At 40.7% G+C, this 25,083-nt stretch overlaps 3 protein-coding genes across 3 annotated transcripts; 1 reads left to right on the forward strand and 2 right to left on the reverse strand.

The window, feature by feature from the left end:
* The first annotated feature begins 456 nt into the window (after nucleotides 1–456).
* On the forward strand, nucleotides 457–15,155 carry LOC139645164 (bcl-2-related ovarian killer protein-like). Its single transcript, XM_071520796.1, has 6 exons — nucleotides 457–485; nucleotides 6,572–6,825; nucleotides 7,423–7,763; nucleotides 9,456–9,584; nucleotides 12,969–13,132; nucleotides 13,745–15,155. The coding sequence occupies exons 3-6, from the start codon at nucleotides 7,541–7,543 to the stop codon at nucleotides 13,868–13,870; spliced, it is 642 nt and encodes a 213-aa protein (XP_071376897.1). The 5' UTR covers nucleotides 457–485; nucleotides 6,572–6,825; nucleotides 7,423–7,540; the 3' UTR covers nucleotides 13,871–15,155.
* A 30-nt stretch (nucleotides 15,156–15,185) lies between these two features.
* Nucleotides 15,186–18,734, reverse strand: thap4 (THAP domain containing 4). The gene is made up of 5 exons (XM_071520797.1): nucleotides 18,602–18,734; nucleotides 17,959–18,112; nucleotides 16,789–16,898; nucleotides 16,552–16,655; nucleotides 15,186–16,321 (listed from the first exon to the last, which is right to left on the reverse strand). The coding sequence occupies exons 1-5, from the start codon at nucleotides 18,624–18,626 to the stop codon at nucleotides 16,205–16,207; spliced, it is 510 nt and encodes a 169-aa protein (XP_071376898.1). The 5' UTR covers nucleotides 18,627–18,734; the 3' UTR covers nucleotides 15,186–16,204.
* A 540-nt stretch (nucleotides 18,735–19,274) lies between these two features.
* On the reverse strand, nucleotides 19,275–23,246 carry agxtb (alanine--glyoxylate and serine--pyruvate aminotransferase b). The gene is made up of 11 exons (XM_071520799.1): nucleotides 22,974–23,246; nucleotides 22,411–22,603; nucleotides 22,188–22,252; nucleotides 21,896–21,996; nucleotides 21,727–21,797; nucleotides 21,532–21,616; nucleotides 21,225–21,323; nucleotides 20,794–20,863; nucleotides 20,327–20,422; nucleotides 19,809–19,937; nucleotides 19,275–19,382 (listed from the first exon to the last, which is right to left on the reverse strand). The coding sequence occupies exons 1-11, from the start codon at nucleotides 23,244–23,246 to the stop codon at nucleotides 19,275–19,277; spliced, it is 1,290 nt and encodes a 429-aa protein (XP_071376900.1).
* Nucleotides 23,247–25,083: the final 1,837 nt, after the last annotated feature.

Consider the following 25,083-nt stretch of genomic DNA (forward strand, 5'->3'; position numbering starts at 1 on the left):
TAGGTTATCCCAATAGCAGAATTCATTACATAGAAACTGGCAAACAACATAACAACGTGGAGTTGTCACTACCACAGTTCTTTGCCTAGCAGCATGGTAAGAGAATAGGCAGCGTCCACGAGGCATACCGGTTGTCCTCAATTAGCTAATTGTGAAATTAGACAGGGGAGATGCCTCAGGAGGAGAGAGACTAGGCTGCTGAAGACTAAAATTGATGGATTAACTAGATATTAATGTGAACACATATTTCCCTGTGCGTTAGTTTATGTAATAGCATTTGGAGTTGCCTAACACACCACCAGCTCATAAATTCACGGTGACAGTAACAATGTTGGAATCTGGTGTCTCATCACTTGTTCATTTCATCGATATGAGACAAGACCAGATTCCATGTGCTAAACAACTTAAGCTGCAATATTGTCAAACACATCGTCTGAGACCCCAGACTGCTAAAGGCCTACTTGGTGAAATGGCAAGAAAAATAGGTAAGTCTATGGAATTTGAATATGTCAACATTGCAGTATTTTCATTCATTGCATGAATGTCAACACCATAACTGACTACAAAACTGTAAAAAAGTGTTAGCATTGCCTGTCTTTTTTTTATTTTTTATTTATTTAACTGACATATATAGAACAGAATAGAATAGAATAGAATAGAATAGAATAGAATAGAATAGAATATACTTTATTGTCCCAAAAGGGAAATTTGTCTCGGGCACAATGCTGCATACAGTTGCTCCATATAAAAGACACATTAAACAAGACAACATAACAAGACACATGTATGACATGCATTGGAGCTGACAGTTTAGAAACTAGGCCAATTAACAGTATTGGGGCCGCTCACCTGAACACTGACACCTGATTGTCTAAACAGGGCGAGGTTTTCCTTCTTGTTTTCATTTTAAAAGAATCACTGAAGAAAGTACTAAAATGCTAATTACTGAAACATCAAGCTTCACACCCTGTCCATTACCAGCTGAGATGGGGAAAAAAATCATTGCTTCTACTGTAGAGTAGTTGAGAAGATTTTTTGAGTAACTCCACTGAGTATTTTTAATAGATTGTACTTTTATCTCTTTGAATCTATTTGAATAATTCACTCCTACTTTTACATACATTTTATTTAGACTCTTGACATTTACAATAAGTATAATTCTGGACTTCACATCACAACTGATAATTAACTGATACTAGTTTGTGGATTTTAGAAAGAGACTATATCCCCCAATTTAGGTTTGATAATGACCGCCCAAGGTAATCTGTTAAATTTGTGGGAGGATTATACATAATCTCAAGGATGTTTATTCTCACTATCTATGGTCATGTCTAAAATGAATATTGAACATGATTATTTTCAGTAAACCACTCTCTTTCACCTGAGCTTATAAGTAGGCCTACAGGCTAACTCTGAGTGGCGTGAACCTTCAGCAACAATACTTCAATTTAACAATAAAATACATCACTACTCGTTCCACTGCTTCTTAACAGGCAGTAATTGCTCCAAAGGACAAAAAAAAAACAAAAAAAAAAACACATCACAGGGAAACTTCCGGTTCAGCAAGTTGACAAATTGATGCACAGGTTATGACACAAACACCTCCTGAGGTTCAATGTCTGAACTGGCGCCAGAGCTGCAGAGTAAAACAAAGTATTGGCTTGATCTCCAGTTAGTAGCCAGGAGGGGTGAACTTTCGCAGTAACTAAACAGCGTGTATTATGTTTGTCAAGGTGTGTCTTTTCACCATTTGTTCATGATTTTCCCCACTGAATCCTGCTGGATGCCAAGCAGAGTGGTGCTGTGGTGGGCTGTGAATAGGAATGGATCATCCCACGAAAAAGAACTATAGTAATCCTATGATGAATTGTCATAGTATACAGACACCCACGAGGGGCAGCTGTGCCTCTCTGGATCCTTAGGAGCAGCTCTCAGCAGCTTACTGGGTGACAGAAAAGTAACCAACTATAAGACCCATAAAGCAGTAACTGCACAGCTGTGAAAGACAAATCAAAATGTATTTCTGCCCTGACTAAAGAATTGATGGTACATGGCTGGATGGTATTTTGTTTAGGAGAATTTCTGGGTATAATCTTTGTTGATATGGAAACAAAACCCTCCTCAGGACCTTGAATGTTTCAAACACACAACGACTGCGGTTTGCCTTTGTAGGGCAGCATGCCATGATGGCACCCATGGCACACTGAAACATCCTGTCATTGTGTTGCCTGCTGTGTTTTACGGGAAATCCAGGATTGCAGCCAGGTGTGCATTGAGGATACAGGACAGTGGTTTGGCCTTCAGTAAATGGAGGCACGCTGTGTTCTGCCTGGTCCTCTCAAAGCAGAGTGTGTTCACTCTTGCAGCTGCACAGACACACCAGCAGTTCTGTGCCATTCTCCTGCCAGCTGTAGTCTTCTAGTAACCTGCTGCAGTCTGAAGACATCATGGAGGGAGTTAGCTCTCAGGTAAACCAAATCTCTCTTTCTCTCTTTTTCTCTCTCTCCCTGAATCTGCTGCGTTATTAAATTAAATACTACTTCAATAAACAGCTGATTCCTCTGAAATTCAGCTCATATGTTGATTAGTTCAATTTCAAGGGAGGTGGAGAAGGAAGTCTGAGTTACTGGATCTCTATATAGGGGATGCTATATCACAGAAGTGTCAACATCTTATAGCATCATGTACAAGCACATTAAAGACCATGGTCATTATTTAAAAAAGTTTCAATAATACGACAACAGTTTATATGGCTGCATTCTACTATGGTGCTGCCCACTCAACCTTTACTTGTATTTCCAAGGCCTGGCTACATGCAAATATAAGTGTTTGACAATGATTAAGCACTCAGTAGAAAATGGGGACACTGTCACTAAAGGGAATTTTGCCTGTACTTCAGCAAAGGTCTTTCATTTCTGGCTGGCTTTCATTTCTGCTGAGGCTCATTAACATTTACATTTATTATTGCAGGCCCCTCCCTCCCTCACATCAGTTCATAACAGGCTGTTTCACCCTCCTTTGGCACAAGATGCAATGGTAAAAGAAGAGAGCCCAGCAAACTCTCTTTTGGATTCAGTTGATTGAAATGTTAGCTCACATAATTGATACCCTCCCTCCCACTCTCTCAATCATTCTCCCTCTCATCGTTGAAAGCCTCTCCCTCCATTTTAGACCCTGAGTAGTAAACAGTAGGCCAATCAAAACAGACTCCTCTTTGTCTGGGATTACAGTTGATGGACAGACTCCAAAAGAACTGTTATGTATTGCATGATGGGAGGAAAAGATCTTCAGGTGGACAGTGATTATGCTGCCTTGGTGCCAAGGATGTGAACTGACCCTAACAGCCTCCCACACCCTACAATAAGACCACATTATATTGAAATATATTTGGTCAAGAAGAAGAGGCTCTTCCTCTAATACTGGCCCAGGAAAGCTTGTGGAGACGCAGCTGCTGTGGCAGTGTCAAACTACGGGGAATACAACAGACAATGTGCCAGTCTTAATCTTAAAAATTCAAGATTATCAGTGTAGTCATCAATAAATATAATAGCATTTTGTGTTGCATGTTATTTGCTTTTCCATCTTTTCAGTGAATACGCTTTATCAGTGTAATGATCATAACAATAATGGTAAAAATAAACTCAAGCTAAGTACTCGTGAACACCAATTGCAAACTATTGTGTTCTATTGTTGTATTTTGAAGTATTGTTATGGGTGTGGCTGAGCCTGTCCCGGGAGAGAAACCAGTCTTGAAGAAATTGTCACATCACCTCAGAAAAGTCAGTTACACCTCAACTCTTCACTTCTTCTTTCTTGGATGTAGTTTCCCCTTTGGCCACTGTGCTGAAGTGGCGCTGTTGCGAGTTCCTGCCAGAGCCACAGGAAGTAGATGGAGAACACAGTCTCACAGTTTTACCTGTGAATTGTGTGTGGAAAAAAATATTAAATTTTGTGACTGCTTAATTATTGTCTTGTTTGTAACGTTGGCTGTTTGTTTGAAGAAAACGAACGCTGCAATACTACAGTAAACGGCCTCCAGGTGTCGCCTCTCGGTGTTATCTATTTAGGCTTCTGACAATACAAATGAATAACAGCGACATCCAGCGGCCGGTCAGGGTACCTGCAATAAATAATAAATTACTAGATTAATTTGAAATAAATAGTCGAGTCCTTTTCTTCATTAACTTTGTAATAATTTCTGCACTACGTTTTGTTTTTGAGCAAAATACAGAATAGTTGATTTACGTTGATATTCAGTCATCATTTTAAGGCTATTATGATAGCCATGCATCGTCTAGGATAGGCAGAGTAGGGAGTTCAAATCATGATTATGTTTTACTATATTTTCAATTCCAAAGTGATCAGTGCGATCAAATAATTGTTGGTCAGCAGCATTTTGTAGTGTTTCTAATGTCTTGATAAATGTTAAATCATACGACAGTGTAGTGCTCCAGTTGATTGGCTGGCGCACACACACACACACACACACACACACACACACACGTTCACGATAAGCATCTGATTTGCGAGAATTTCTGTTTGGAGTAATTCGTAAAACAACTAATTGTGAATCTTCATTACCACATCCTCCTTGTCAAATGTAAGCAACTGTGTTGCTTGTGTTTTCCTTTATTCAACGTGTGTGTGCGTGCGTGTGTGTGTGTGTGTGTGTGTGTGTGCGTGTGTGTGTGTGTGTGTTTCCTTTCCCCAACCCAAATCAAACCATGCATCTCAGTGTTTATATCACTCTTTCCACCTTGACTGACCTTGTTTTCTTTGTTTTGTGAAACACAAGGCCAAATAGTTTGACACTAGACCTATACCTTACAAAATGGCATTAATAGCCACAATCTGCTTGAATAAGACATAATTTGAAAAAAAAAAAAAAAAAAAAATGTTAGCAGTTTCACTAGTTTGTTCTGACTGATTTTTCAGAATCAGAATCAGAATCAGAAATACTTTATTGATCCCCGAGGGGAAATTGGGTTACATTGCAGCTGCTCACATTGTAGAAGTGAATATATACAAGCGTAGAGAAATTATAAGAAATTATAAGAAAAATAGAAATACGAAAGTAAGAAATATGTAAAATATGTGCATTATACTACAATATATAACAATGAGAATAAAAATAATAATAATAATATAGAAATAAGAGAAATAAGAATTCTGTACAATATGCATCATACTCCAATATATACATACACCAGTGTAAATAATTAAATAATTAATAAGTATTGCACAGTTGAATTATTGCAGTTGAATTATTGCACAAAAAAAATTGGTATTGCACAGTTAGATATAAGTTATAAGTTATGGGTTATAACTGCTGACAGGATGAAATAAGTTCAAGAGCCAGTCTACTGACTCAGAGTGTCTGACACTCTGAGGGAGGAGTTGAAAAGTTTGATGGCCACAGGCAGGAATGAGTTCCTGTGGCGCTCATGATAAAGGTCACTGTGAAGGCTCCATTACCAATCATAGCCTATTTGATGTATTCGTGGAGTGTCAGAAAATGAATTATTAGATTGTTTATTGTGTGAAATGTCACATCTAGGCTACACACATTAAACTAAAAACATTAACTTCTCACTGCTGGATACATGTAGTGTAAATCCAGATAAATAGGCTACATGTTGCTCCAGGCGAGACTAGAGGTCCTGGTGAGCAGGTAAAAAAGTCTATATGATGATATGTAGTAGCTACTACATTTCAGAAACTGGACATCGCTTAAGAGACCAATAAAAATCTTGCGTTATTAAAAAACAATGTGTTCTGCGGATACCAACGTGCAGCCCGTGCTCTGCGTCCAGAGTAGGACATCTAGGTCTATTTCTATCCGCTCTCCTGGGATTAAAAGTGCGCCACTTTTGGCCTCAGCAAGTCACCGTTATATAAACTTTAGCAGCAGGGCCACAGGTGCGCTGAGTTATAGGCTATTGGCAGGTACATTTTTCACTTGCAAGATCATGAGATGTCCGTTTCAGTCTGTTATCATTGCAGTGAATTAAAATTAAGCTTGTAGCACAAGCAAAGGAGTGGACAGAAATACCCCAATGAAAAAGAACTAATCCTTTATGATACTACAGAAATATCACAGTAAAACTAAGTCTCTGTCTGCATATTATCTTATAGCTATAAGAGATAAAATACCATAAGTCTGATAAGGTCACAATATTGAGTTTACCACATAGCCTACATAGGTCTACGATAAATCCCTATAGGAATACTATGATATAGACCTACTTAGTCTAGACATTATTGGTAAATTATTTAGCCTACTTTTGTGATCAACAACAAATTTAATCTAGGCCTATTAAAAAAACGGTGGGGGCACTGATAGTTGTGAATGAAAATCTGGAAGCACTCGATTTGCCTCCCAGTGTTCGCCGTAATTGGGTTTTGCTTGTTGGAGTGGCTTGGATAAGGCGACGAATCCACCCTCCGGGGCTTTTCTTGACCATAAAACCAACGCACCCAGTGAGCACGAATGGGAAGGTGGAGCAACAGGCAGGCGTCCTCCAACTGCGAATCTCATCTCTGTCACTCTCCCATGCGTTTGCTTTCCTAGGAAACAAGTGGGTCGACTGTGAGCTTTCTGTGAAACGAGACCGGAGACATTCGGGATAACTTTATCCACTGGGTTTTTCACTTGCCCGGGCTTGGTTTTCAGAGCAGACAGGCCATTTGCTCTGACGGTCCGGCTGCTTTCGTGTGGGAAACAAGACAGTGAGTTGATTTGAAAGGTTGTCTGAATAGTATTTTTTGCAAAAGTCGGATTATTTCTACCATCAGAGGCGCGGACATCTGCGTAAAATGTTGAAGGTAAGTGTGGCTTGTTCTTAGCGTCGGCTTACACCCTAAATTGATAATCAATATATATTAGAATATTGTGTTCATGTTATAGGCCTATGTCACACAAGATTGCACTGAAAAATCCAATGGTTTATGCATGTTGCCTTGAGTATTGGTGAAGGGCTGTTGCTCTCCTAGTATCAGAATATTTCCCTGTCATGTTGTGTTTTCTGGGCTTGATGTTGCATAATCCAAGAGATGTAGCAATATCTTGACTATCACACCATGTGACTCACAACAATAACGCCTCCAACATATTCTTATGTAAGTTTCTGGTCTGATTTTAATTTTGAATGTTCCTTCACACCCACCTACCTTCTCTGTAAGTGTAAAAAAAAGTGTGCAGGAATTGCCATATTTGCCATGATTATTAATATAATCACACAAGTTGCTTGCTTTTTTTTCTACACCAGCTAGATTTGTATGCTGATTGAAAGTATTGTGTGTGTATTTCTCCTGTTAGAATATGAAACAGGCAGCAACATTTGGAGATCAAATGAGGATTGAAGTCATGCCTTTTAAATGTAACCCATTTGCTGTGGCTGTTTGTGTTCTTCTTCCACACAGTCTGCAGATTGTCTTCACTGTTGATGTTGGCCCTGCTGAGAACAAGAGAGGACATATTGAGACTCGGCTGTTCAGAGGAGGTCAGGCGCTCCCTGTCCCAGATCCCCTGCAGGGGAGCATGGAGGTGCTTCGGCGGTCTTCCGTGTTTGCTGCAGAGGTCCTGGACGTGTTTGACCGCTCTGTGACTGAGAAAGAGCTGGTGTCCCAGTCCAAGGCGCTGTGCAGGGACTACATCCTCTCCAGACTGAACCAGAACGGGCTGGGATGGTCCAAATCTGAACTCAACCTGCCTGCCTCAAACGCAGCACTCTCTGAGGTGTCGTTGGTGCTGCTCTGCCTTGGTAAGAAGAGCCTGAATGACGATCAAGTGAACATCGAAGAGCAGTTTTACAGTGTCTCGCAAAACCAGGTTTATACAAGTGAACTTCAGAATGAATGAAATAAGGGAGGTGAAGAAGCAGCATTTGCATCTTGAGTTATTGGATCCATATCAGGGATGCTGGGTCACACAAGGGGTGACAACTTATAGCACCAAGCACACACATACACACATGGTCGTCATTTCCTTGTGTACTTTGCACCTGACTTTATGCACTATAGTTTCTCTCATACATTCAGGACAGGGATGGCTCAAGTAAGATTTATTTGCGCCACTGCAGTATATTCTCTTCCTTTTATCACTTTGTCATTGTCCCCATTTATCATTTAAACAAGTACCACAGGTGTATTATAGGGCCAGCGCTCCATTATCATTTGCGTGTATCTATATCTGTATAGCACTTTATAGCTCAAAGTTAAAAACATACTTTAAAATAAAAGGAAGGAAACAAATGATTTGCTATAATAAAGGGAAGTACACTCTTACACTGCTGACTCAGCAGTAGCTCATTAGGGCAAACGAGGCAAACTTCAGAAACAATGTTGGATTCCCTGCAAACAAATCTATAATGTTACTACAGAATAATCAGTACAAAACAAGTCATCAGTTAAATGCAATTTAATAAAAATAAGTTTTCATTTTTCTTTACAAGAAGATAAAGAGTTTGCTAATCATATTCCTCAGGCAGGGTAGGCCTAAGTTTTGGATCTCTGATTGCAACAGAACTACAGTATATTTAAGACTTCAATTCTGTAGATAGGGAATTAAATGCTCTGTAATGTAAGCTGGGGACAGGCCATTTATTGCTTTAAAAGTAATCAACAAAAGTATAAAACCTGAGTTCAACTGGAAGCCAGTGTAAGGTGACTGTTATGGGAATTTTATGATCTCTCTGCTGGATTCTACTTAAAATCCTAGCTGCTGCAGTCTGAACTATAGACAGGGGAAAGCCTTATGATTGAGACACCAAAACAAAGTTACAATGCTCAATTCATACTTCTCAAATGAAAGAACCTAGACTGAACAACTCTTAAGACTTGATTTTCAAAATTCAGACCAGAATCAAGAATGATTTTCACATTGAGGCTTATATCTTTACAATTTTACAAGCAATTTTACAAGCCGTGCTGGTTACAAGCTAAGGGCTTTGCATTTGAGTGTGAGAACTGCTTGACCCCGGCTCTTCTGTCTGGGTTCTTGTTTAAGTAGGACTTGACTTGAGACAGCAGCTTGAGTGCTCAGCTTGGTCTTAAGAGCTATCAGCAGAGAGGTAAATGGCAAATAGAGTTTTAGAATGGGTATTAGTGAATGAGAAGTGTGTGTGTGTGTGTTTCCATGCATGTAGGCTATTTGGGATGGATGAGTAAACTTACTTTAATATCCTGATTTCTGAGTGCCTCCACCGCCAGATTAGAATATGGAAATTTTCAATTCACAAGTTAGCATTTATTATTAGGTTGGATTATTTGATAGTTTGCTTAACCCTGAGCATTTAAATGACTGATTTAGATTGAATCTGTACTTTGGGTTCAGCCTTGCTGTCGTATTTTAGGTTTTCCCCTTACTCATTCAGAAGAACTGTTGTCATCATAAAGGTCTTTTTTTTTTTTTTTTTACTTTTTTTGTCTTTCTGTGCTCTCTTGCTGTTACCTAGGTGATGAGTTGGAGTGTATGCAGCCGAGTTTGTACAGGAACGTGGCACGGCAGCTCAACATTTCTGTTGCCATGGAGAATATGGTATCGGATGCCTTCATTGCCGTGGCAACAGAGATCTTCTCAACAGGTATACAGCTGTACAAGGTGTTTGTGACATTGATGTAACAGACTGAATGCTAACTAAGGTCTGCCTTGCTGGAAACTAAATGTCTAGCCATCCGCCAAAGGAGATCTGCTGGCCCAGGTAGAGATTAACACTTTAACGGCGTTGCACATCACTGATGAGAGCAGTGATTATGCAGTAACAGGAGTGTGCGTCAGTATTTTTCCATCACTTCCGTTTGGCAGGCTAGTAGACACATTCATTAATAGTGTGTGGGTGCGACTCATACGTAGGTGAAGTGTTGATAGAGTTATAACAGAGAATCCTTCATCTAAAAGGAATAATTGCTCCTCGTTCATCTCTTCTATCCAGAGATACTTAATTTAGACACTCACATTTCCCGACCAGATTGCATTGATTAGTTTCCAATTTTGGGGGATGGAATTACTTAGGAAACTAAGTATGAACAATCTCCATTTTGGGGAGCACTATATCATTATTTGATTTGAAGTCTTTCATACAGAAAGGATGTTTGGTATGTGTCCACAAGTTTTCTATTGTGGTTATTTCTGTTTTATAGTGTGCTGTTTTATAGTCTTGCACCATCAAACCAAAAATATTTTCTGTCTCTGCTTTCTGTTTTGAATTGTAGGCCTGAGAATTTACAACACAGTCATAGTATGGCCCAAGCAACACTAGATTTGTTTGATGCAATATCTATATTTAATTGAGTAAAATTACCATTTTATCAGCTAGTTGGCAAAATACTGTAGACTTTTTGTGCTGTGATTTCTTCATAATGGTCACTGAAAAATAGTGATGTAAGCATGTGCTGATGGCTTGTGATTACATTTGGATTACAAACATCTTTGTTTCTATATAGTTGCATTACAAATAATACTTTTCTTCTTGATTTATTGTTATCTACAATCGCATAATGGCTGCGAACGCAGATGTCGGGCTGATAGAATAATTTGGGCACATATGTGCTGATAATGCTCTGTCCTTTTATATCTGTCTGGCCTGCAGTGATGCTTGTCTGGTCTGAACAGGATCCTTTATGCCGTCTGTTCTGTAACAGGAGAGATGTGTTCAGATTTGAGCATTGGACATCTTGGAGTTGTTTGGAATAAATTTCAGTCACTGTCACATAGTGTCTGGCACTTCTGTGGACTTTCTACACCACCTCTAGCAGTATCCAGCTGACACATGAATAACTACATGTTATGAGCCTTTGGGATAGATTAAATGGCCTGGAGTACGAAGAACAAGAGCTCAAATTTGGCACAGTCCCAGGAAAAAAAGAGACTTTCTTTTTATAATTTTCATGCTTGTGTTCTGGCCTAACTTGTGCCTGTTTTGACGTCACGAGTGGGTAATTTTTGGAACAGCGTGGGATTCCTTCTGAAGGATAACAAACTGTTGAACCCAGGCCGCCCCCAGCCTTCTGGGATGCGAGGGTTGAAGACTGGATATAAATAGAAAAATACTGTTATTCATGTGAGCTTGTTTTTCCTTCCGTCTAAAATAGTTTCAAAACTACCTATAAGGCATTGTGATTCCTTATCGTGCCTCCAAGCGCTTGAGCCTAACATTAATTTAGAGACAGCAGTGACATGCCCTTGGGTCTCTGAATTTAAGAGTTTCCTTATATGGGAATGATTCTGCACACAATATGTCTAGTGAATCCAACTACATTATGTATCATAATTACATATGTATTGGAAAGGGATTGGTTATCTGATCTACAGTTCGTCTCAAGAAAATCATAATTGCTCGCCTCTCCTCATCCATCTTAGTCTGCCTCCCAATTATGCTCTTTCTCATTCCTCCCTCCTCTTCTCCTGCTTAATCCCTGACAATCTTGTCTCTATTCTCGGCCCGCTTCTCAGTAGGGAGTGAGAGGTGACGTGATCTGGCTGCTTCCATGGACAGTTATCTTGTTTAAGCTTGCCCACAGCTCTGGCTGGGGTCAGTGCCAGCAAACAGAACTCACAATGCAAGCTGCCCTAAAGGAGGCTAATGCCATTAGGCCTTGCGTTGCATCACTAACAGTCATCATAACAATCCCAGCTGCCCTGGAAACAGTACTTGGAAATGGCAGGATGTCCTTAATTATAAGACTTTATTGTTTTTTTTTTGTTTTCGGCTCTTCTCTCTATGTGATGGGTTTAGGCAAGGCAAGGCAAGGCAGCTTTATTTGTATAGCACATTTCATACACTGGGGCAATTCAAAGTGCTCTACACGGAAAAGAGGAAAAAGGAGGTTCCCTTCTTTTCAACTTTATGACGCTTGATTGCCTCAAAGCGCAGAGCGCAAAATGCAAAGCAATCTAAACTGAGGCACTCTCTTGACTCAGTCTCACCCAGTTTAATTTACTACCGTCATGTAACATGGCAAAACATCTTATCAGCTACATTAACACAAATGCACCAGGTTTGTTGACTCAAACCTGGTATTTACAGTTTATTTCAGTGCAAGGTCCATGGCCTGCCCTACATACTTTGTGTCAGGCCACGGGACATGTAACACGGCGAGGAAGTGGAACAGAAACCATAGAGAAGATATGTGTTAATGGTCAGCTGCAGAACAGAAACCTTGCTGCTGGTAGGGTTAGGTCTTGCTCAAGGACACTTCAGCCGGGGAGATGCTTACCAACATAGGGGTTTGAACCCCAAGTCGTCCGGTTAAATCGTGGTTTCCCGTCTCACTTATCCAGGGGTGGAAACAGTACCAAACTAGAAGGGCATTCGGAGAGCGCAGACCTCCGGCAAGGTTCGTGCTATTATTGCTTGTTCGTGAGTCGGATCCGGATCCGCTCCAAAATTTAATGGGTTCTTCCTTGGACCATGCTTCACCCTTCCATGAAGTTTCATGAAAATTGGGCCAGACAAACAAACAAACAAACAAACAAACAAACAAACAAACAAACGGCACCGAAAACATAACCTCCTTGGCGGAGGTAAATATCCTGTATCTATATCTTCTCAACTGACTGGCCATTCACTGCGAATAGTTCCACATTTGGCCAGTTTACGACCGGCCAATTTATAGTGCTTATGAAGAGCCACAAAATCTGAACTCTGTAATGGATGTGATGTGATTTTAAAATGTAGCAACATACAATAATTCAGTCAAAACATACTTAAGTACAAAAAAATGTACTGATTTAAAAAAAAAAAATACTCAAAGTACAATTACACAAAAAAGCTACTCAATTACAGTAACCAGAGTATCTGTAATTAGTTATTTCCACCCTTGCACTTATCACACTGCTGCCCTGAGACTGTAAGGCAGAAACAACATTTTCAGCTTGAATTACTGAAGCTTAACCATATCATGTTTTGTAAACTTCAGCAATACATTAATGATGAACATCAATTCTTGCTGTCTTCCTCTGTCTGCAGGTATAACATGGGGGAAGGTGGTGTCCATGTATGCAGTAGCTGGGGCTCTTGCAGTGGATTGTGTCAGACATGGCCAGCCAGCCACAGTACACATCTTAGTGGACAGTCTGGGCCAGTTTGTACGCAAGTTCCTGGTTCCCTGGCTGAAGAGACGTGGAGGATGGGTAAGTAACTGCTGCACATGCTAATAATCATGATACTTTCAGGCCATGATAAAAGGTTTCTCATGCATCATTTCCCCTTGATTTAATGTTATTGTTATTATTCAAGACAACAAGGGAGGGGGAAACGCTCCGGTTTCTTCTTGTTTCTATGGGAATTAAAACGGCAAGATCCTGGTCATCATTGTTGACACAGTTCATACTAGACCTAGATGGCCAATTGTGTCATCTTGCCTTTGGATTAGAGCCTAGTTCAGTTTCATAAGCTCTCACAGTCAGGGTTAGAGACTAGTTACATGAAAGCTGATTGCAGTTATCTTAGGCAGGCCCAGCTGTGGCTCTCAGTATTGTCCTCTTACTATAGAAGGCTCTTGATCTGATGGAAAGCTCTACTGTAGTAGGACTTGTTTAAATGGCCCTCTGTTGGTTAAAAGACACAATTCCATTAAATTGCATTTGCTATGGTTGATTCATGCAAGGCAAAGGTTTATTTTATAAAAGCAAATCAGCCATATTGGGAATGAATGTGGCCTGTAAATGTGTCAGTTATTACTTGAAGAAACTCTAGTGGGAAACTACCAGTATTAAATACATCCCTCTGTTTCCTTTCTCCAGGGGGAAATCACAAAATGTGTGGTGAAGAAGGATCTCACCCCTGAACACCACTGGATGTCCTCTGCCATAGAGTCCTTGAAGTACTTTCTAACCACAGTATATGTCTTCGTCATGAAGGAACAGTGAACGGCAAGACAGACAGCACAGGAGTCGTCCTCAAAGTCATAGTTTTATATGAGATTTGAAATCTCACGCTTGACGGTAACGGATCGAGTGGAGATGGACGGCTTGACTGATGTGGATTGAGCCAACCGGCAAATACCAGTCTGCTGCTGAGTGGCCATCAACAAGTGTTCCATCAGCATCAATTTGTGTTATCTTGGTGTCAAATACATCTGTAACAGTGATTACCCTTCGTCCAAAGAGTAGTCACAATCATATTTAAAAGCATATAATATATGGCTTAATCTCTTTTTGCATAGGAGTAAGTTTGTGTCACTCCACTTCTTATACACATACAGTACACTGCTTTAACCAATGCAGTAAGCCAGTCTTATCCAGTGTTGTAACTGTAATGTATTATGCTCTTCAGCTTTCCAGGGGTGAATGGAAGCTGTCCATACTCTTGAGACAAAACAGTCCAAAGCTAAGTTTGTCTCAAACAGATCAGGGAAAAATCTACCTAAAGGAGAGATTAAGATAAATACCATTTTCATAATGAAAGCTGATGTTCTGGGTCTGAACAGCTTGCTGGGCTTTCTACACGCTTGTGTGATTGAATGTTACTGGCCGGCACTTTGCGTTCAGCAGTGTGTCCTCGGCCCGGATGGAACTGCGTGACCTCTGTGTTCACCGTCCACACGACCACAGAAGTCAAACACGTTCCGTCTTATCAGTCTGAAAAGGATTGATCTCAGTTGGCAAAAGCAAAGGTATTTCAATTCAGGAGGGAGTTTACACCTAAGAGCGATATCAGGTGGCATCAGCTGGTTACACTTCATGGGTTTGATTTTCACTTTTGTGCTCTGCTACAGCACACAGAACTTCTCTTCCCAAATATGAGCCAAAATATTGTGTCCTACTGAAAATCGGCTGCTTAAATTTTGGAGATGTGATTGATGATTACATGTTTGTCATGTCTCATTGTCATGTCTCATTGCGCCCAGGTTTGGGAACATCAGGCTCTCATTCAGAGATTGCACATGGCCAAAGACCTTAAGGGTGGAGGAATGCTGCATATGTGATGATGTTGCATATTTTGATAGTAACTTCCTTTTTAATCTGTAAATAGTTTATTTATGATTTTAATAATCAGAGCCGTTGCAGTATACAGAGAGCCACTACAATGGCTCTCGTCAGAATGATTGAATGTATCGTATGCCTGTTGGTTGTAACTTGCACAGTGTTAAATTATATGTTTGTGTGTGTGTGAACATTTTTTTTAAAACTCCAAAATAAACTTTTAACATGATCCACACCCATGGACTTTGATTCATTATTTTATTCCTCTGATCTGACAATCAGGCAGCTTGAGCATGATAGAATACAATGAATTTTCCTTTGGGGAAAAATTCTAAAATAAAATGGTAACCAAGCAACTCAGCTGACCACTGTTCAGTTGGTGAAAACAGTTACAGGATGCAGTAAACAAAGATGACCTAAGTAGAGAAAATCAATATTCAAGAAGAGTGTAACAACTAGGCAGGTGGGAACAGAACCAAACACTTCATGCCATGGACCTATAATGCACAAAAGCATTGATGCATTGACTCCAGAGGTAGAGTAGTTCACTTTACATCTTATAGTGCAATGAAGTTAAAGATATGAGGGCATTATAATGAACATTAGTGCTTTATAAGCTTTACAGCTCAAAGATTAAATATCTTGACTATATTTATCAACATAAATCAATCAAACAATCAATCAACAAATCAATCTAGTATGTTTTACAGACTTTATGGCTATATTACATCACAACCAAGACCATTCAGTGTACTAACTTGGTCAAAACAATATGAAACCTTGCTATCTGAGATAGATTTTTGAACTTGACTGGAACATCAGCCCGTCTCTTAGTGCAACATCAGCTTTGCATTTGCCACTTTTTTCCAAACTGGCAAGAGCAAATACAGCTGTTTGGATGCTTTGTATTGTATGATAGATAATGAAGTAAAGCTGCAGTCTTTGTACGTCTGACTCTAGTGTCCAAACAATGCCAGCAAGACACTTCAGTCATGTTCAAGCAAATGCTCCAGATTGATAACGACTCTCATTTACTAGTGTATGTAATGCACTGTACTATTTATTATTCATTTTGTTGGTTAAGTTTGATGTAAATTATCTTAATTAGAACAGACATGCTGTCAGATCAGCATGCCTGCATGAATCGTAAATGGTTGAGTAATTTATACGATCAACCGACCTGACAAGCAATTATTGATCAGTGTACTTATTTTTGGCAGCATTTATAATTCGAAGCCAAGATCTTTGTATGCATCTAAGGGCTGCCCGTCTGTTGGGTCAAGATGACCGATGGTAGGTGATGTGCAAGTGCTGCATCAGTGGCTGGTTGTCTGTTGCCATAGAAACTGTCTGCTCCAGCTTCCCATCTGGTCGGAGCTGGAACACTCTAGAAATCTGAAAGGAGGAAAAGAGCAGGCGAGGTCACCGGCACAAAGCAGGTAAAACTGCAGCATAAAACTTAAAGCCTGTTAATAACTTGACACCTTGCTGGTAACATTCTGTCCATGTTTTGTGGACTTACACTGACGAAGCACAAATTTGATGATTCATTAATAGCAAAATGCGTCAATTTATTCACATTCACATTAAGCGCATCATGGTGGATGACAGAATCACAGTCTGACCTGCTGTACGTGTGGCTCCTTGGCGAAGGAGGTTCTGGCCAGAGCGTGGCTGTGCAGGTTCAGCTGCTGTCCTGCCAGCTCTCCTTCCTCTATCTCCACCAGACCTGCACAAGGAGATATACTGGGACTCAATATATGTGTGTTTGCAAGCATGTGCATAAGAGAGTAACTGAGTAATAGAAATACAAGGTATTTGATACTTGTTATGTGCCACATGTCATTCTATATTTCTCTAACCTGAGTTCTGTGCGATGATGAATGCCACTCTGTTGGTTCCCGGCTGCAGTCTAATGAAGCCACACTCTCTGTGCAGCGGCTTCTTATTCGTAGCATGGAACGCATTGAACCTGCGAACACAATATCAATGAGGAACCAGCTGAGGACTGCTTAAGCCTACCAACCAGTGTTTCTAAATGACAGTGCCAACTTTGCCTTATTTTTGTTAGCATATCACAGCAGATAGAAACCTACACCAACCCCAACTATTAACGATTTTCTCCCTTACTGTCTGGACAACGGTATCATGGTACCACAGCATTCAGTCCAGCACCAACTGACTCAGGAACAGCTCCTCTCCCCCGTGCCACAACGCATAACAGGATTATCAAACACACCATGGTGAACTTAGCTGAACATTGCCCCCTACCAGCAGCATCTATGTGATGCACAAGTCACTCTAAACCTTATTTCCTGTGATGCGTCAATACTGTAATACTTACATCAATCACTTTAATGTAGCAATATTGGATTGCATTATTTAGTTTTGTAGCACTGTTTTGTCTAGTATTTGTATTTCTAGTATCTTTCTAGTATTTCTAGTATCTGTTCTTACACAGTTTTGTTTTTGTTCTACTCCACCCTTGTGCAAAGTGGACTGACATTAAAATTGAATTGAAGTAAACTGAATTGGTCTAATGGTAGCTGGAGAGGTGGCCATACTGCTGAAAGAAGGGAGGGATTCTGTGACCCCACCATCTTATACATTACAATGGTACAAATTGGACAGGTATAAAGGCCCTATGTGCCCAGAGAAAGAGGTGCTGTGTATCACCTACACCACTTAGATATAGTGCACATTTATAGTGGTGAATGAAGCCTATTCCACCATCATAATCATAGCTAATAAGCATATTCAGTGAGCAATTCAGCAGTCATAGTAGGGTGGATAAGAAACAACAAACTATCAAACAAATATCCCTTCTACTTGTGAGACTCACACATAGTCAAAACGAATGGGAGAAGTCCAAATGCCTTCTGATATGAGAAAGTTACAGCAAAAACCCCCCTTGAGAAACTAACTGATATTGCAATGATTGTAGTTCAATTGATATTTGCTAATGTGAACATAATTCTGTCTTTCTTTCCTCAGCTTTTGCAGTTTCATTCCTCCTGTCAAGTGAAACCCACATGAAGTTGATGACCGGCTGCCCCACATGGCTGAAGTGCAGAGTCTCTGTGTAGCGGAAAGGATTTATGGAGGGGAACGAGCCCTCCCCGGGTTCATCTGACTCCCAGGTTCCCAGGAGCCAGTCCAGAGGCAAGAGGCCCGGGTTCAAATCCACTGAACACACACACACACACACACACACACACACACACACACACACACACACACACACACAGTCTATATAAGGACACTTCTCTTCAACATACACAAGAGGGCATAGCATACAAACAATTGTGTCTCTGGTTAATCAAAGCAACCTATACCTCTTATTAAATAAGAATTCGCCCTTACATTGCACAGCATGCCTCTAAAATTCCCTAAGAGCCAATTATAGGTTTCTAGATTAAGTTTAGTGTAAGGGAGAATTAGCTATAGAAATAGGCCTAGTCACAGACTTTTTTGAATGGACACTCTCCTTCCTTTCCACTCGCAGCTGGTAGTCGAAATGTGAGAATAAGAGGTTTAGGAAGTTGTTTACAGGACAGGCCTATACCATAAATCAAGTGCACACGGAATTAAGGTCATGCACCACCGATATTTACGGCTCACACAATTATTACACTTTCACGATCTCTCCGACCCAGTTTAAAATAAAACCATTACCTGATTGATGAAAAGGGCACGCCATTGACAAAGGAAACTGTGGAGTAAGTTGTAAAATCAGGCAGAAAGATAAGATAAAAAGGCGGTGAAATGACACGGCCAAATAAAATGCATCAAACTGCGACAGTGTTATTCTCACTCCGGAGCCCTTATATTGACGGCCCACGCCACACCAAGGAATCTTGGGAAATGTAGTGAGGCCAGTGCAACACGACAGCTACATAAAATGACCTCGGAAAACCCTGAAGACATTTACTGCTGACTGTATCGCCGTCCATTTCTGGAGTCATTTCTGGCTGTTACCCACACAATGAGGCAAGAGAGGTGTTTGATAAAATAATGCACATTTTATTGACATCTGTATTAGGCTACTTAGCATTCTGTGGACAATGATGCCCTGCTCTTTCCTTTCAAAAGCACTTACTTATACAAGGAAAAGCATGGCCTGTGTTTGACATGTATCTTTTTTTTTTTTTTTTTTTTTTTTTTTTTTTTTTACATTTTTGCGTAAAATCTCTGTGGTTAAAAGCAGCGATGATCCATCGTCTGAATCCCTGATAGTTCTGCAGTACTCCAGGTGTCTTCTTGTGGGAAACGGCATTTAGATTTTTCCCTAAATAAATGAATGAATGAATGAATGAGGACTGGGTCACTGGCGTAGGAAACTTATTCCTTATGCCTTGCTCTTTTTGCAGTTCTTGAGAGCGTCTGCCAGGGCATGCAGCGCCATGTCAGCATTAGCCTTCTCGCAGTTGTATCCCATCAAGCCAATTCGCATCACCTAATGAAAAAAAGTGATGGGGAAATACGTCAGAACTGTGTGGAGCTGAGTGTGCAGCTAACAAGAGTGACTCATCAGAGTGATTCAGCCAGTTGTGTTAGTACCAAGTCAATGGTGTTACTCTTGTTGTAACTTGTCATTAAACATACAGACAGAATAACAGGACAGAGAGGCAACATAATGACAATGTGTATAGGTGGTAATGGTATGAATGTAGGCCCAAATGTTATAGACAAAATCTTAGGTATCTGGAGATGGGCTCCCAAAAATAGCCCATTTTAGTATTATGACTATCTTTGTTCCATTAGTTTATTTTCAGCTGTTAATAATTTGAGTGGGAATGAAGATGGATGTTACTCCCCATGTAAAGACAAATTATTCAATCCATTTCCCTTGACCTCAGTGTGAAAAACAGCAGCAACTCACCATGCCGATGGAGGGGCCGAGGCCCCCTGTCATCTCCATCCGATGGTGCTTCATCATGTAGGCCAGCATCTCCCTCCAGTCATAGCCGTCAGGGATGGCAATGGTGGTGACAGAGGGAAGCCTCAGATCCTGCAGGACACAACACATAGTCAAGGGCAAGCTTATGCCTGAGAGATATGATACAAGCCTCTAATATTGGTTAAATATATATTTGGGACAATGGTCCTGTGTCGTTTGTCCATGTTGTATTGTTTCTTGCTGAATATATAAGATAATAAGGTTACAAGATTAAGGATTAAGATCTTTATTGTTTTTTTTTTAAATGGCATGTCAGCTTTATTAGAAAGAATCCAGATGAGAATGACAGGAGAGGGGCCAAAAATCGGGAATTGCATGCAACAAAAGTCATGAGACAGATTCACACCCAGTGCTGCAGGTGCATATAACTAATAGCTTTTTATGCCAACAGGATACTCCAGTTCCACAGCATGTTTAGTTGTTGTGTGTCTGCGCCTCACCTTATCTGGGACGAAGAGCTTGAGACCCAAGTCCTCCAGTCCCCTGTACAGGTAGGCCGCCACCTCTTTGTGCTGCTTCCAGGACTGCTCCAGCCCCTAGAGGGAGATAGAGATTGGAGAAGGTCAGTGATGACACACTGCCACCATGTGACCTTGAGCACTCACCAGCTAGAGGGGCCTGCTTTGCAGTCGACGCTCTGCTGCTATATACTGTGTATCATGTTGTATGTGTTCTAATTTTTTTATGGTAAATTGGTATACTATAGAAAAATTACTAAACTCCCAAATGCAAAATAAAGACAGTGTTGATTCCAAAACCTTCTGGACAAAAGGCTGGCAGAAAGAAGGCTTTGGTAATTTCAAATGGTAAAAAGTTTTCAGACTAACCATGACAAAGATACTAATTATGGAAAATATGCTCTTTCTAGCATAAAGTAAATGCAAAAAGTGGTGGAATGTCCCTTTACCTTCTCAGCAAGAATGGCCAGACTCTCTCTCAGGGCAAAGAATCCAGACACAGGGCCTGTGTGGTGGTATCTAAAGCCCAGAGGACATTTTATTAATTATTGTTCTTCTCTATACCAAAACTGTAAACATCCAATTTTGGTGTTTCTTTGCACACTGGCATCGCAGACTGATTTTAATCCCCCACCCATGACATTGACGCCCACATTTCTGAAATTGCTTTCCTGAGATTGCTAGATTTGGAAAAAAAAAAAAGAAAAAAAAAAGATTCATGTGTGCATGAGGGGAATAAGGATGCACACTTTTACCTCATTCAATTGGCAAGAATCAGTTGGTACTCCAACGCTGATCTCTAAACTAATATTTGCTTGAAATTATGGTTTTATCTATTGACATGTGTAGGTTAAGTTTAGGCTATGTTTGGTGGACTTACACTCTGGCTGGTTTGCCATCGCAACCCCAGTAGTTGGACAAATGTGTCATATCAAAGAGGTAGGATACTGGTTTTGTTTTCCTGTTAAACATCTTGTGGCTGTGTGGGATAACAGAGAGAGAAAGACAATGGTTTGCTTTTATATCTTTCTATTCTCAGTTTTTATGCAGTTGCCGTCCCCCAACACATGCACACAAATTAAGACTCATATATGGAAACATGCATGCAGGTATCATCATACACACACACACACACACACACACACTCAAACAAACAGACACGCACACACAACAGGGTCCCTCCTTACCATGCTCTGTCATTGAAGGAGATGGGTGCTGTGCCAGGAGGAGCATTCAGAGCCTTCTGAGAACCAGTGTACAGGATGTCGATATCTGGTATGACAATAAGAGACACATAAGATCAAACACACACACACACACACACACACTGACACACATGCGCATAGCAGCAGGAAGATTTTAATCTTTTATCATTGCCTTACTTTGCTTGTCCATGAAAATTGGCGCTGCCCCCAGTGATGCAACTGTGTCAACCAGGAAGAGGCAGTTATGTCTGAGTGGCAGAGAATTAGAAAAAAGAGTTATTTAATTAGCGGTGTGAAATATGACAGACTTACACACTGTCAAGTTTGAGACAGAGAGGTGCCTCACTTTTGGCAAATGTCTCCAATGCCATCGACTGGGTGACAGAGGCCAGCAGAGGACTCTCCATGTGTGAGGAAAAACAGGACAGGCTTGTGCTTTGCTATGGCCTACAAACAGAGAGAGGAGAGTCTATGCAGATGGACTTTAATCTTGTTGATGTGTGTTGTTATTATTGACATACACAGTGTTGTGACAAATTAATGTGTATCAGTGAATATTTACTTAGTAAACAGAGAAAGACTGGGTTAAAATAGTTTAGCCAGGTAGATACAGGATGTTTGAGAGACGTTATGCCTACCTGTTCAATTTCGCTATTGGTAAAATATCCTCCTGGTGTTTTTACCATTTTATGTACATTGGCGCCTAAAATGAAGATAAAAACAATAACATTTTAATACTGTACAAAAAAAATCCACATTCAGTGTAACTGTTATTGCTTAGTCATTATCCAATGTATTTACTTATTTATCCTTTTTGGAGACCCAACGAGTGCGTGCGTAAAACCGGGCGTAAAGACGTACCCATTCTTTCCGCAATTTCTGCTACACGCTCTCCCCAGATTCCGTTGATGGCAACGAGCACGCTCTCTCCAGGCTCCACCGTATTGAACACCGCACACTCCATAGCAGCGTGCCCGGAGCCGCTCATGGCTATAGTCATGTTGTTCTCCGTCTGAATGGCGTACTGGATCCCTCTCTTGATGTCATTCATTATCTGAAAACCACAAATGGATGCGTAAAACACTATTTGGGCTAATTTATCAGGTGTTGTCATCCATAACTCGTCCATCCATAACGTTGCCTTTGCGCAACGGTTTTATTAATCACAGACAGTTTTGGATCCCATGCAATTAGGAAGAAAGTCTATTTGTTCCATTTGTAATTAAAATAAGAAAAACGCCAGCAAGTTATTTTTGACAGAAAGCTGCGATGCTGGCCACCAATGAACGGCTGATGTTCCATAACAAACTTGAATAGAATTTGAATTTAGCCAAATAAAACCCCAAATTGCATATATCTATTCACAAAACAAAAAACATTTGAAGATGTTAGTCAACTCTCAAACGAAATGAGGCAACAGTTACCTCATACATTTCTGGGTGCAGGTGACCAATTATTGGTCTGCCGCCTGCAGCTAAAACGCGTGGAGGAACGTTGGAGGGTCCCGGTCCGAACAGGTAACGGAGAGGCGCTTCGAGCGGCCGGAGCATGCAGGCCGGCGGCGGGACGGTCAGGGAGGACATGGAGCGATCCAGGCGCTGCAACAGAGGCGCGCTCCTCGGGGCCAGGAGGCTCTCGAGGGCCGCCGCTGTCTGCTGAGCGACCAGCGCGCCCCTGCTAAACAAAGCCCGCTGCATGGCTGGGGTCCTCGTGCCTGGGAAGCCTGCTGCACCTAGTGAGATTAACACCGACAGACGGAGGGACTGACTTTGACCGTGAGGTTTTGGTTGAAGATTTAAAACAAACAGGTCTTTGACCTCTTGGCCACGGGGCGTGCGTCACTCACTTGATTTCAGGCAGGGCAATAGGAGGCCCGTGCTGACATCAAAAGGCTTAGCAAAAGGAGTGTGGTTTTTAATAGTATATTTTCGGTTAACTATTAATAATAGTCCTAACCCTTTAAGATTGTTTAATTAAGCTTAAAAATAGCAAATAGACGAAGATAATCACTGAAAACATATGGTTATCATGGCCTTATTCCCAGGTGGGGCAGACTAAAGGACTGGAGTGGCACAATCTGACTATAGGGGAATTTCTAATGGGCAAATAACACAAATTATGTGAAGTCATTTGATGACCGGTAGGCCTGTTACAGTATCTAATCTTTGGTTCTTAAACAATTTCCACGATTTTAATTCAAATCTTCTCTTGCCTGGGGACCTATAGGCTCATTAATGCATATTGGTACTTTTGTCAATGGAAATCCACCTGGACTGAGTTTGTGACCCATTATGGGTCTATAGATCCATAATTTTAAAGATACTATTACAGGATATATCTATCTAGATTGTTGAACCTTGTGGAGACGTGAGGACTTGCACTTGGCAGCTTAGACCAGTTTGGGTTAGTTTGGAGTTGGGAGGGATATGGTTTGTTGATTTTTCACGCCCCTTCAGTCACAGCAGGGCAGGATTTCAGAGAGGAGTCTTCCTTCTCTGAGAGAGCAGATTGGCTAAGCAGGGGGCAGGCAAATACACACACACACACACACACACACACGCACACACACACACACACACATGCACATGCACACATGAACACATATATGCACACACAAACATACATTCATATTTAAGGACAATGGCTTATTTTTCTCTCTAATTTCAAGTGAGGTGATTTCCTTGTAAAGTGAGGGTAAAAAAACCCTTTTTGGTCACTGCAGAGTTTTTTCTGTGCAGATTATGCATTGATTGTGACTGTGAGTTTATTATGCAACTGTTCTTGTTTCTCCATGAAAATATTATTAAAAACATAATGTTCAAGAAGGAGATCAAGCACTTTAAAGGAGAAACGGTGGAGACACTGTAATCTGGATATGGTGGTACTTATATCTGTTTTTCCACATGATTTTCACCCTCAACCAGGTCAGCTGCCGACCCCTTGTTTTCCCCACTTCATTACTAATTGAAGATGTGAGGAAGGGTAATGGATAACCTGATGTTTTTCTCACAGTCTCACAATGTGTTGACACTTATCCGGTGCAAACTATAGGCTCGTTAGATTACAAAGCTGTGACCTATATTAGAGACATTGCACCTTGAACCTCACCTCTGTACCTGTGAGTAGTGGTCGCTCAAAGTAGAGCAATGAATAAGTAGAAATCAGATTCAGCCTCATTAACATCCATTTGTTTCATGCATTCACTTGAGTAATAGAGGCACTTCAAACCTCAAACCCTTCAGATCAAACATTTACATCAGGTTTAATCTTTGTTTGTTTTCAGTAATTGAATCCAGTGTTGTGCAGCCACATGTGCAGTTTGATTTTTGCCAGTCTTTAACTTTAGTATTATGTCACAGCAGGATCCGGAGTACGAAAAAATGCCCGTCTCTGAGTCCGGCGTAGTAAATAATTACACTAACTGGTAAACAAATGGAAGTCAGTGTTGTACTCTCACTGGCCTTTGCACTATAGAGAGAAGAACATTCAAAATGTACACAAAGAGAGGAGGAGCACTTGGGGTGGGATAGGGAT

This window comes from Centroberyx affinis, unplaced genomic scaffold (assembly GCF_046629955.1).
Source record: "Centroberyx affinis isolate AG114_WGS23_722 - 3 ecotype Tasmania unplaced genomic scaffold, CSIRO-AGI_Caff_v1 ptg000826l_1, whole genome shotgun sequence".
NCBI classification, from domain to species: Eukaryota; Metazoa; Chordata; class Actinopteri; order Beryciformes; family Berycidae; genus Centroberyx; species Centroberyx affinis.

Bases quoted from the DNA above. Each gene is read 5' to 3' on its own strand.
- LOC139645164 (XM_071520796.1), top strand. From the start codon at position 7,541: ATGGAGGTGCTTCGGCGGTCTTCCGTGTTTGCTGCAGAGGTCCTGGAC. The intron at 7,764-9,455 runs GTAAGAAGAGCC...GCTGTTACCTAG, and splicing joins GTTGGTGCTGCTCTGCCTTG to GTGATGAGTTGGAGTGTATG. The intron at 13,133-13,744 runs GTAAGTAACTGC...TCCTTTCTCCAG, and splicing joins TGAAGAGACGTGGAGGATGG to GGGGAAATCACAAAATGTGT.
- thap4 (XM_071520797.1), bottom strand. From the start codon at position 18,626: ATGGCGTGCCCTTTTCATCAATCAG. The intron at 18,113-18,601 runs GTAATGGTTTTA...GTGTGTGTTCAG, and splicing joins GTGCCCTTTTCATCAATCAG to TGGATTTGAACCCGGGCCTC. The intron at 16,322-16,551 runs GTCAGACTGTGA...TCCTCCTTTCAG, and splicing joins AGGAGCCACACGTACAGCAG to ATTTCTAGAGTGTTCCAGCT.
- agxtb (XM_071520799.1), bottom strand. From the start codon at position 23,246: ATGCAGCGGGCTTTGTTTAGCAGGGGCGCGCTGGTCGCTCAGCAGACA. The intron at 21,997-22,187 runs GTAGGCATAACG...CTCTGTTTGTAG, and splicing joins CCAATAGCGAAATTGAACAG to GCCATAGCAAAGCACAAGCC. The intron at 21,798-21,895 runs GTGAGGCACCTC...TCTGCCACTCAG, and splicing joins ATTGGAGACATTTGCCAAAA to ACATAACTGCCTCTTCCTGG.